Source organism: Octodon degus, unplaced genomic scaffold, assembly GCF_000260255.1.
Source record: "Octodon degus isolate 3935 unplaced genomic scaffold, OctDeg1.0 scaffold00092, whole genome shotgun sequence".
NCBI classification, from domain to species: Eukaryota; Metazoa; Chordata; class Mammalia; order Rodentia; family Octodontidae; genus Octodon; species Octodon degus.
Genome location: NW_004524668.1, coordinates 6,503,905 through 6,516,413, shown reverse-complemented (window position 1 = coordinate 6,516,413; position 12,509 = coordinate 6,503,905). Strand labels below are relative to the sequence as shown.

Here is a 12,509-nt window from a genome sequence, read left to right as displayed (position 1 = left end):
ACATGCTGCTGTGATGTGTGAAGACTGTTTTAATTGTGATAACTTAAGTGAAGCCTTTTTTTTCTTTTTTTTTTTTTTGTAGAGTCCTATTGGTATTTTAATTGTCGCTCATATAGGAGTTTATTTCTGTTGTCATTTTTAAGACTTTGAACACCAAAAAACAATGTTGAAAATTTTGTAATTTTTATACTCAAAAAGATTAAAAATTCAATACTTTGATTTTCTCTTTTTTTCTTGTTAAGTATTAATTGTTTACTATAATAAACTTCACAAAATTAAAACTAATAATTCATCAATAGAAACATCCTAAAGAATAAATGTGGGTATTATACATCCACAGTAATGCACCTTTATGATGAAATTAGCATTAGACCCCATGACCAATAAAAGGACTGGGGATTTAGTGAAAAACAAAGGCCCTGAGTTTAATCCTCAGCACTCTGGGTAGGGGCTGGGGGAGAATCACTCCACCAATGTAGTATCGACCACCACCATAATTCTTGAAGGGGGTGCATGAGATGTTTGTTGATAACTTTCAAATTGAAAGTGCTGGGCTCATGACACAGCTTAGTGGCACAGCACCTGCCTGTCAAGCCCAAGGTCCTGAGTTCAATTCCCGGTAACCCTCCCCCCCAAAAAAGAAAATGTTCTACTGGTAATATTTCTAGATGCAAATGTGTATTTTCTCTGTCTTGCGTCTTTTACCTTCTAAAGATACTAGACAAGGAGCTCACTCTACTACTATACACTTAACTCTGTTATGCCACCAGTAAGGTTGTGTAAAAAGAACATTACCTAATGAGCTGATGATGATACAAAAACCATCTTAGTAACAAGTCATGCTTTTATAATGACCACTGTATGGCTATTAAGAGATTTAGGGAGACTTCAGAGACAGATCATATTCCATTCTCTGGAATTAATTTTATATAATCCTAATCAGATGAAGGAGGCAGATCTGGAGCACTTCCTAAGATCTCAAGCTCTTTGTGTATATTTAACAAAGAAAAAACATGCACTGCTATTGCCACTCCACCTCCTGTTCTGACATGCTTGCAGCTGGGAACAGCCAGCTGGATCCTGACCTGTTGCTGGTGTGGACATCTCCTTCAGCCTCCCCTTCCCCTTCTCCCTCTGAGCCATCTCCTTCCTGGTGCCCAGTGGTGGTGCTGATAGCGCCAGTGCTTGAGCTGACGCTTCCTGGTCCAGCTGGGTGGCCCTCAGCTGTGGCATCACCATATGCACTGCTTCGGCCTGATACTAGAGGGAAACAGTTAAAAAGAACAAATTAAGTCCAAAGCATGATGGAATGCAATGCACGCTAAAGTCAGCAGTGGTTAAAAGGTAACTGGGAGCTTTATACAGCTCTCATCTGCACAAGGCTAAGTAGGGACTGAATTCATGACTCTGGCTCCACAGCACCACGCTACATCACTCTCTGGAGCCACTCTTCCTCCTACGGTATACAAACTCCACCCACAAGAACCAGCTTAATTTCAACTGCTATCTTATCACACTTCAGAGAAAGCACTGATATGTGAAACTAGGAATTATCTGCTAATTTTAATCTCTTCCATAAAAAAATTTCACAGCTAGTTTTTAACTACAGACTGATACAAAATCAAACCAAAATGGCTTTGCCGTGGTCTCTCATTCTGGAGCCCCATCTTGTCAGCGAGGGTAATGGAGGATGGCTTTCTCTATCAACACTACTAGGACCCCAAAATACATTTCCCTAATAGTTAAGGGCAAAAATCATAGAACAATGAGTCTTAAGGTCACATCACAATCGGGTTAATCATGATTTGGGACAATGAGTGACACGTTACTGCTTTTCGTCTATGAACAAATAATTAAAAGACATATGGTAAAATATTTCAATATTAACCCATTGAGCCTAAGCTATCACCACTAAGTATCAGCAATTCTAGTGTTGAGATCAAATAAATTCCACGAGACTTTCAATGAGAATGCTTCTCTTTGAGAAAGCAATCCCAAGTGGATGGCCTGGTCCCCTCCCTCTGCCCACGGAGACACCCCAGGCACATTACCACTGTGCTCGCCAGCCACTGAGTCCACTGCACTTCCCCCGCTTTCTGAGCCCACACTACCACCATGGTCGGCAGGAGAGGTACGAAGGGTAGAACCATCAGTCGCTGCTGTGCTGCCCTCGTCATCTGAGGCTGGAGCTGAGAGAGTAATGAAAGCTGTTACAGGTAAAAACCTCTCTTTGGGGTGAAAGCATCAAACCACATAGTGCAGAGGACACAATGCAGTTTATATACCCTGTGGTCCGAGAGAAAAGGGAAAAGGTTTGCTTTGCTGGTTAATTGCTAACAGGAACAAACACTACATGGTGCATTGCAAACAGTACTTAGACAGCATTGAAAACCCAGTTCACTGGGCATTTCCTTCGCTGTTATATTACAGTGCAGAGATTCAGTAAGAATCTGTGACATGGACACTGAGTTTTCTAACTAAATGTTTCATGGTCACTCTTGTCTAGGTGTTACTGACACCTGCTGAGAGATCTGAAACTAGACACAGCCATTCAAAGTGTAGACCTCTGAATTTTAATGGATTTGCTTTGCAATCAATTTGTGCTTTGTTAGGAAATCACTTCTCATGAGCTCTGGAATCAACTCTGCCAGTTTTTTGTTTATTTTTTAAATCATCTTGACTAGAGGGGAGCTCATTGGGAAATTTCGCACTTCCTAATCATCCTCATCAGATGCTAATAATGAAGCAAGGAAATTCCCCAGAGACAGCCACAGCATCCAGGATCAGGGCTGAGCTGAGACAGGAGGCAAATGCTGGATGAGATACACAGGGGAGGAAAGCCAAGAAGCCACATAGCATGGTACGAACACAACCGGCACAACACGACAGCGACCTCGAAGCCTGAAATGACAGCAACTGAAAAGACCTCAAAAAAAGCAACGAGCCATGGCAGCAGGCGGGGACAGCCAGTTTCTTTTTTATCTATTCAGGGTAAAACTCCCCAAGGGGAGGGGGACCAAATATAGGAACACATCAGTCTGAAGAAGTATAAATCAACCCTTAAATTAGTTGGGGGCTGATTTTCCAGTGGATTTCTCAGGTGTGCCATCCTCCTGTTTGACCCAGTTCGCCACTCTGAAATGTTTGTTTTTCTTATCAGATTAGAAAAAGAGACTGGAAGTAAAGACAAAACAAATCTGAACATTTCTTATGAATTCTGTTGTCCACAACCCCTACCTCTGAAACTCACAGGCTCACGGCTAGCTTGTGGCCTCACTCTGACATGCACATGAACAGTGAGAAGTTTACAGGTGTGAATTCTAGTTCTCCTCCTCTGTAACATCACCTAACATATCAGAACTCAAAGAACGCCAAACACCTATAACTCAAACCCTATATCTAATCAGCCTACGAGCTGCTCTCTGATCTCGCCTCGGGAATCAGCTGAAGCCAGGCAGCATGCAGAGCATGAGGAAGCGGAGCCATGAGCACCGTTGCCAAGCTGCAGCTTTAACCTTCCACGCCCATACTCCTAAAGCCACGGCAGAAGCAGGAAGTCCAGGATGGCCTGTCAAAGCAGCTGCCCATTACACTCTCACAGCACTGGAGACAAGGCCTGAAGGTCCTCAGGACCTGAGCCGTGCTCCTTGCTGTGGACAGTTACCTGATGCTGTGGTGTCAGAGAGGGTTCCTGCGTCCAGAGAGGAAGAGCTGGGTGCCTGGCCGGACAGTCCCAGGCTCTGCAGGCCCAGGGCACTGCTGCTGCTGCCTGGGAAACAAGTGGAGAGTGAGCACAACATTCCCTCCAGACCCCGACCACAGTATTGCTTTGGCCGCGTGCTGCCCTCAATAGTCTCTAAACACCAACATGTGACCCCTCTGGCCTAGAGGAAGTTAATCAGCCATCGCTGTTTACCCACCCAGTTCAGTTACAAAGAGGGTGAAATGTATCTTTCAGCTCAGGCAGGACAGAGGCCAGAGGAATCCAACAGATTCAGGAGGAAAACATTCAAAAGACCAAACTAGCAGAAGCTATGAGATTGTTCTCAGCCCAAAGTTCCTGCTACAAGCCCTCTCACTCTCCACCTGTGTCTCTGAACAGCTCTCACCCAGATCAACCTCTCTTCCAATCAGGGGACAAGCTAAGTCAGCTGGATATCAGTAACTGCCAAACCCTCTTTACTGCACAAGGCCAATGGGCCGCTCTGTTCCTGGCATTGCCTTCTACCTTGTTGGTCCTGCTGCAGGCTCAGGGCAATGGCTAGTTCAACCATGGTCTCGTCATCTGCATCCGGCGGGATGTCCAGCATGGGGGGAAAGCCCTCTGCACCTGCCAGCAGGGCCTCCAGGGGAGAGGGGTTGCCATTGTTGACATTTTCAGCTGTTTCCAGGACCATCGACTCAGACTGCAGAGAGAAAGCTCTGTCAGTGTCCCACAGAAAACTGTAACGTCAGAAGTCCACTGAATAAGAGCTGGAGGGGAGTCTCTCAAGGTCCTCCTCCTCTCTCCTGTGGCTGGACTCACCACCATCTCAAAATCTCCATGGTCCACCTCACTCTGCTCCTGGCTTTCCTGACGGAGGTGACCACCGTCTGCGATCCCTGACGACTGCATTTTCTCATCCGCATCCTCATCGTCCTCATCGTCTTTGTCTCCTGAGTCAGAGAAACCCCGGTCACCCGCAGGCGCTCACTCTGTCCTCACACACGGCGCAGCAAGTCACACAGCAACAGAAGGCCAAGACAAACCAGCAGCTAGCGCCCTATGCTTCCAAGGCCAAACTCCAGGGTGCCATGCCCGGAAGCTTGGTTCTTTTGCTTCCTGGACCTAGCAGATCTGGGAAGATGTGGTTACGAGTGCGCTTGCTCCCACATAGAGCCTTTTCCAGCTGATGAAGGAAAAAGAACAACCCTGGGTCCCAGAAGCAGGGAAATCTAAGATGCTTGGCCCCATGCTCCCACCAATTTGGTGGACACCTTCAACAAGACAGGGAAAATAATGTAAATGAACGTTTATTACCTGTCATTGCAGCTTAGAGTTTATTCACTACTTTTTCCCTAAACAACTAGGTCAGCGGGATTTTCACAGTATATAATCATTATGACTAGAAGCAGAACTGAAACGTAAAACCATCAAATGGAAATCAGGGACACCACAGCTGGCCCTGCCCAGGCCTCCTCCTCTGGGAAGGCAGAAAGGCTGCATGCGACGGAGGAAGCCCAGGCAAAACTCCTCCCGACAGAAGAAGACAGAGACCTCGCCTTCCACTCGATGGATCAAGGTATGCAACTATGTCCGTGACTAGATACACTGAGCTGTCTGCACTGTAGGTTCTTGCCAGAGCAAAGAGCCCCAAACTGTTACCTAGTTCATCAAAAACTTAGATAAAATACATGCTATTCAAGAAAAGGTCTACAATGTACAAAGTTGTATACATTCCTCTACATGTCCCACACGACAGGCACCAGCCACGTGTGGCTAGCTACTGAGCTCTTAAAAAAAGAGTTAATCTAAAGAGGTATTACACTAGTATGAAATATACATTGAATCACAAAGACAGTACCATAAAAATGTCAGACATTTCACTGTTTTTCATATTGACATATTAAAAAAAATTGACAGATTAAATAACCAATAAATTAAGTATACTTACTTTGCTTTTTATAATGTGACTACTAGAAAATTTAAACATACATGTATGACTTAGTCCTCATCTAAGGATTTTTTGCTTTCTTAAATGGCAAGATCATTTATATTTAATGTGTGTTTTTAGATCCATTTATGTTGTGAAATGGTTACTACAATCAAGCTACCTCACATATCCATAACCTCACTAATACCTAACTTTTGAATCAAGCAAGTAGATCACTGTGTAACCCAGTGCTACTATTTAGACATAAAATGTTGTATCTTTTTTTTTCTTCTTTCTTCAACTGTAACCAGACCTTTACTGACACTGTGGCTTAGTCTGAAAGGCTGAGTGGTCTGATCTCAGCGATGATGCCTCTGACTACAGTAAGAGCATCATGAAGAAAATCTAGGCCATGTGCTGCCGGCTTACTAGTAGGTAAGTTTACTATGAATGCATGCCCCTTAGGCAACCAAATGGATCCTTAAGGACACTTTCATGCCAGGAAAAGTAACTTTTCCCAGAAACAGGTACATCTAGGGTTTGGTTATTATGATTTTTCTAACAGTTCTTATCATAGCTTTCCTTAATGATCAAGCAAGGTCATGTGTCAGATATTTTTCTGTAGTCTGGGCTTGATTTTTCTGTATCATTTTTATATACAATCTTAAATTCTTTGAATACTAGAGCTGAAAATTAGACAAATAAAAGGCTTTAAGTCCTTGGTTGACATGAGCAGTATGTTCTAGTGCTATCCCCCCACCCCAACTCAAACCTAAACCCAGGCCTCCCATTACCCATTGGAGTGTTGCTTCGAGGAGAAGAGGGCAATGTCACATGTCTCCGCTTGTTTCTAGGCCTCAGGACTCGAATGAGAGCCTGCTTACAAGAGAAGCTCACAGCAGGATCCTAAGGTTTAAAAGGAAACTGTCACACTTAGGTTTGGTATTACTGATGAAACCAGCTGTCACATGTTCTTTTCTTGGTCTCACACACACACACACACACACACACACACACACACACACACAGAAAGACTATCTGTTCTCACCTGCAACCAAGCTGACCCAGTCCAGCAGGTTAAGTTGATTGGTACTTCCTGACCCAGCGTACACAAAACCCGTTCACTCCTTTCCTTTCTCTCAGGTCCTGGTGATAGGCTGGCAGGCCATTAGCCCTTGAAAGCCACTTTGGCGCTCAGGGTTGCTCTCTACTCTGTGCTACAAACAGTACTGTGCGCTGACACACAGCTTCGCTGCATCACTGGAAACAGAAGTCTCACTACCTTCACGCATGCAGTCACTCATATACTAGTTATGTAACACTAAGTACAGTATGCAGCAAGCACCAAGTAGGATTCAGCATTGAGTAAGAAAGATTAAGTCCATCTTCTCTCCAAATCCTACTTTTACATGCTATAAAATCCTTGAGCTTTTATTGATCCTAAAATTATTAATTCCTATTGCTTTCCTTTAAGTCTACTTTATTTCATTAGTTTAAAAACTTGTTAAATTTTTTCCCACACATTCTCAGACCAATGAGACATCTGGGGTTGTACTGATACGTACAGGACACAGGAGCATCTGCATGTAGATCTTGGATGCGGTATTGATACAGTCCAGCTCACAGGTACAGTAGCCATGGATAATGTCCACCAGTGCATTGACAGTAGCTTCAATATGAGTGAGGCCTGAAGGGAGGGAAAATATCACCTCTACTGGAAAAACCTCTATGGATATTTTAGAGTCTGAAGCAAAAGCATAAGTCATACCCATGTAAAGGTAAAGCTAACAAAAAAAATGACAAGTATACGCACAGCATTAGATGTCATAAAACATACACACACAGAACACAGCTTGTCAGAGCCAGGTATGGTGGCACAAACCTATAATCACTAGAGAGGCTGAGGCAGGAAGACTGTCATGAGTTCAAGGCCAGGATGGGCTATATAGTGAGTTCAAAGCCAGCCTAAATTACAATGAAAAACCATGTCTCAAAAGAAAAAAGAAAAAGAGAGAAAAAAATATAGCTTGTGAGCATTATTTGTTATTCATCTTAGTAACAGCCTCCTAATCTCCAAACTGTCCTAAGAAGCCTTTCCAGACATCCCACTGGCCAGAATTAAGTAATGGTCCAGTCTGCAAAGGAAAAGACAAGGCAGGGAAACGTGAAAGGACGGGCAGGGTCCTGAACACCCTATAAGCCCTGCCTGGGGAGGTGGCCGAGTAGCGCCTTGAGAAGCCTTTTATTTATTACTAAGGCAATCTCCAAGCACAAATGACTACATGGTCATTCTATTTTTCTCTGCTACTACTCAGATCCCCTTTTATCAGCCTAAACTTTCAGTAATATCATAAGTTAGGAACTCATGGTAGAGTAATTCTGGAAGTAATTCTCAAGGCCTATGTTTAACTTTTTTTACCTTTTGAGTCAGCATGGAACCAAGTTCACAAAGGTTTTTTTAAAAACAATGGTAAGTTCACTGTGGTGGCCCATGCCTATAATCCCAGAATGTAGGGGGGCTAAGGCAGGAGGACTGCAAGTTTCAGTCTCACCCAGGAAAGTCAGCAAGACGTTGAGGGAGGGAGGAAAGGAAAATAGGAAAGGAGGGAAGGAAGGAGAAAGGACAGAGATGTAGCCTCAGTGACAGAGCACCCCTAGTTTGATCCCCAGTACTACAAATAATTTTTTTTAAGTTATAAATATCACTAGGAACACACACGTGCACGAATGCACACACACGCACACATATCCACAGAAGGGGCTCTTTATGTGAAATGTGCAGCCCCACATAAAGAAATACAGTAAGGAACTCTGCCATAGTAGTAATTCTCATACTGGAAATGCACTGATCTTACATATTTCCATTTCTCAGTTATTAATTTTGGGAGAAACAGATGATGAAGCTAAAGGCCAAGAGTCACAGCTATTTAAAGTTGGAACTTATATGGACCTTCCTAAATGCCAAGATTCAAGTATCCCTTTTATCATGATACCTGGCAGGCAGGCAGGTGCCAAGAAGGCATTCTTGGGCTTGGATGCATGGAGTTTCCAGAAATGATTCACGAGCTGGGTGATGAAACTACAGCAGTCTCCTTCCACCTGCTTCTGTGGTTCTTTCCCCTCATCCACTCCTTCTACACAAGAGAAAGAAAATTATTGATGATGGTAAATCTAAGATGGAATTTAATTTATTTTAAGGTTAACTCAGGTCAAGGGAGCTTGCCTGCAGAGGGAGTTTCAAGTGGGGCCCCAATCAATATGCCAACTATCCCTAGATTCCAGCAGGCACATCTAGGAAAAAAACAGTCTGGGAAAGGAATATCACAGAAAACATTGTATGTTAGAAGTGAGTAGAAAGGGAGCATTCAGGATCTTTACAGCAGATTCAGAGATGTCTCTTCCAATTGCTCAACTTCTAGAACCTAGGAGAACATCTGAGATTTCTCTAGAATGACTACAGGAAAAGGATGAGCAGATGGCAAAGGGCTTTGGAAACATGTAAAGGGCAGAGAACTACAAAGGAATCAATAAACTACTGGTTTGGCACCCAGCCAATTTGAGAAGTAAGGAAACAATAAGGACACTAAAGTACAGCAATAAAACAGCATGAAAGTACAAGATCCATACCCAGGGGTTCCACACAAGTAGGGCTAACCAGGCTTGACTTTCTCCTAAAGACTAAAAATGGTAGTAACTACAGAGACAGACTGTACCTGATATCCAGAATACTATATAAACTCTAAGATGATCAAAGCCATGACCACTGAAAAGGGAATTTACTTAACATGGTACAATCCTAATGTCTATGGCCCTACCAGGTATAAAAATCAGGGAAGAAAATCTCAGAGCACAAAGTCAGTTCCAAGGTCAGTGAGAATAGCAAGCATGAGGGTAAAGAAGATGCAGTAAGCAGATTTCAGGACCACGGCCACACAGGCCAAGTTCACCTGTTTCCATCTGGGGCAGCTTTGACTCCGTAAAGTGGACAAGGTTATTAGGACGCATGATGGCAATGGAGCGAGCTGTGATCACCAGTCTCTGGAACACTTCAGGGTCCAGATCCTTGCCTTCCTTACTGGATGTGTTGAGACACTGTACAGCTTTGCTCAGCAAGGCCTGATCCTATAAAATAGCAGCATCATAGAGGATCAACCAGAAGCAAGGCCAGGCGCTAGAGCACAGAACAGAGGAAAGCTGGCAGATGGCCGGGACTGTTACTTCCTGTTGAGACAGCAGGCTAATAACCACCACCAGCTCCCTACACAATTTTTTATGTTAAATTCCTTAATACACAAAACACTGAAAATCTTTAAAAAGTCAAAAGCCAGGCAATCAGCATCTAGGGATGATGGAAATGAGTCAAGTTCCATTCAGTTTTCCAGAGCAGCCTCCACCAAGCTCTCTCTCCAGGAAGACTCATTTCTTAGTAGATTCCTATTAGTTAAGAATGTATTTATAAAATGGTCTTTCCTTGGAAGGCTCAGCAGACAAAATATTTCTCATTTTTATGGCCTGAAGGAACAAAAGTTGACCTATGTTTCTGGGCCGATGGCTTCTCCCCAGGCCCTTCTTCTTCACAGGTCTGTAACAGATCTTTTTTACCTACAGAAGCTGGCCAGCTCACCTTCCCTGGCAGCCACGGACTCTCATGGGTGAGATCCTCTCCCCCTAGTTTCGCCTCAGAGACTTAACTACCACCGTTCAGCAACCACCTCCCACAAGAGTATGCACTGTACACGCCAACCCCTGCCGCAGGCTGAGCACCAGCAGTCCTCAAGCCCCTTTTCCCTCATTCTCTTCCTGAAGAAGCTTCCACCCACACCCAGTGTCTTGCCCTTTCTCTTTAAAGTTTTGTTGATCCTGTTAAAGGGACAGAAAAACGACACAAATAAGTGGCCCGTCAGCTGGGTGATAAGTTTTGAGCAGTGTTCCTGTACGTCTCAGGAGCAGCTTCAGACCCTGGGTCCCCTTTCGGTGGTATAGATCCTTTCTCCCGTGTATTCCACGAGGCTCTTGCTTTACACACAAAAAGCCACTCACGTGATTCCCTGCCAGGATCACAACCTCCATTTCTACGGAAGCCCTCCCTGAGAGGGAACGATTACCTTGTGGCTATGATAGGCTGAGCGGCTGGTGTGCAGGCTGGCCAGAAGGCTCTTGGACTGCTGCTGGACACTGGCAGGCGCCGGGAGGGACAGCAGCAAAGTAGCCAGCTCCTGAGCTGCATTCTTGTTTCTTTCCTGATGTGAAAGATGCCAGGGTTATTACTAATCCTAGCAGTTCAATGCAGAACTCTATTCTGCCCTCCCTCCTACTTCCTTCAAGGTCACCAGAGTTCAGTTATATGCATAGACTGCAAAGAGCAAAAAATAGAAAATAAAAATGTTGTAAAAATTACAAGCCTCCAAAAACATAGGTGAAGAACCAGGACCAAAGCTACTGACACCCATACAGCATTTATGCACCAGCATTCCTACTATGACATGTCTCACTATGGCCCCCAAAAGCAGGACACGAGGCCTGAAGCCAAAGACTTCTCTGGAGCTTCTTTGAAAGTCAAGATTAGGCTGTAAGTATTTTTTTAGCTGTGAGGCCTCAGGGCCTCAAACAACTCCACTGCCTTCCTGCCTCTTCAGAAAGCTCCCATGTGCTTTGAAGAAGTGACTTGCCTTCTCGATGATTGGACCAACAGCAAAGCAGCTTTCCAGGGCTTCTAAAGAACTCACAACCAGCCTGGGGAGACAGAAAACCTGGCTTGAGTACAACAACCGTTCTCTCCGCCTCACACTCAGCCTAGGCAAACTATAGTTGTGAGGACCTTGGGGACAGCTAATGAATGCCAAATACAAAATCAAAGCACAATAAGACCTGCCACAGGCACCATGCGTATCGCTGCCTGTGTTACAGGCCAGAAGAAACCTGGCTCCTGCTTGGAGATCAACCTGAGGCCATGTTCATAATCCGTAATTCAAAGACAGGGCTTTTCTTCCTCAAAGAGGATAAAAGTGTTTCCTTCTGCTGCCTGTGGCAGGGATCACCGAGACGGGCTTAACAGTCTTGATGCAATGGGACCCAAGGCTCAGGTGCCCAGAGATCAGTGAGTAGAGGGAGACACAAAGAAAGGTTAAAGCCGTCATCTTTTATTGGGAAGGTTAAGGCTAAACTTTACTTACGCCTCCAAGAAAACAGGTATTTTCTGAGTCTCCAAGTATGGCAGAGCAAATACAATGGAGCTTTAGGTGCACTGCCACTTGCCAACATTCAAAGGGTAGAATGAAAAAATCTTTAAAAAACTGACAGTTCTCCCGGGAAGAAAGGGGAGGCCCAACTCTTACAGGGCACCAAGTAACATGCTCTCAGAGCTTACTCATTTAAGTTTAACCAACATCCTGACAGCTGAAGCTCTGGAGAGAAGAAGACAAGTATTGAGAAGGTAGCTACAGAGAAAGGGGGCAAGGGGTGGAGGAAGACAATGAAGAGCTAGGGAAGAAGAACTGAGGCGGAGAACAAATATGACAGAACAAGCTCTCCAGTGGCTCCCAGAGGGCACGACTGTTCTGCTCGCCCCCCTCCTTCTCATCCACTAGAGGAGGAGCAGCAAGGCCTGAGGGAAGGCAGAGCAAGCTGAGAGTCCAAGCAGCCAACAGTGCACTCAAAATCTGGGGGGACACTCCAGTTACACATAGGGAGGGCTCTGCAGCCATGCAATGAGAACGGAAAGCAGCAGGACTCTCACAGAAGCAGAACCATTGCAAAGCCACACCATAGCATATGCTGCTCTCGGACACACACTCACTCGTGCAGACAAAAGAAAGAGGGCATACTAACCGGTCCAGCTTGGTTAGGGACTCAGTTTCAGAACTTGGGGGAGAAGCA

At 44.7% G+C, this 12,509-nt stretch overlaps 1 protein-coding gene across 7 annotated transcripts in view; it reads right to left on the bottom strand.

Annotated features, from left to right (window-relative positions):
* The window catches only part of Ubr4 (ubiquitin protein ligase E3 component n-recognin 4), a 134,468-nt gene that overhangs the window by 62,981 nt on the left and 58,978 nt on the right, over window positions 1-12,509 (bottom strand). The window contains exons 50-62 of one of the 7 annotated variants that reach the window (XM_023722546.1): window positions 12,462-12,494; window positions 11,303-11,366; window positions 10,739-10,873; window positions 9,581-9,755; window positions 8,857-8,940; window positions 8,627-8,767; window positions 7,199-7,320; window positions 6,428-6,539; window positions 4,526-4,656; window positions 4,229-4,406; window positions 3,665-3,769; window positions 2,052-2,189; window positions 1,086-1,260 (exon numbers count right to left, since the gene is read on the bottom strand). In XM_023722546.1, the coding sequence (XP_023578314.1) occupies window positions 1,086-1,260; window positions 2,052-2,189; window positions 3,665-3,769; window positions 4,229-4,406; window positions 4,526-4,656; window positions 6,428-6,539; window positions 7,199-7,320; window positions 8,627-8,767; window positions 8,857-8,940; window positions 9,581-9,755; window positions 10,739-10,873; window positions 11,303-11,366; window positions 12,462-12,494 (1,593 nt within the window). The remainder of the gene's footprint in view (window positions 1-1,085; window positions 1,261-2,051; window positions 2,190-3,664; window positions 3,770-4,228; window positions 4,407-4,525; window positions 4,657-6,427; window positions 6,540-7,198; window positions 7,321-8,626; window positions 8,768-8,856; window positions 8,941-9,580; window positions 9,756-10,738; window positions 10,874-11,302; window positions 11,367-12,461; window positions 12,495-12,509) is intronic. The other 6 variants (XM_023722547.1, XM_023722550.1, XM_023722549.1 and 3 more) reach the window with 6 other exon arrangements.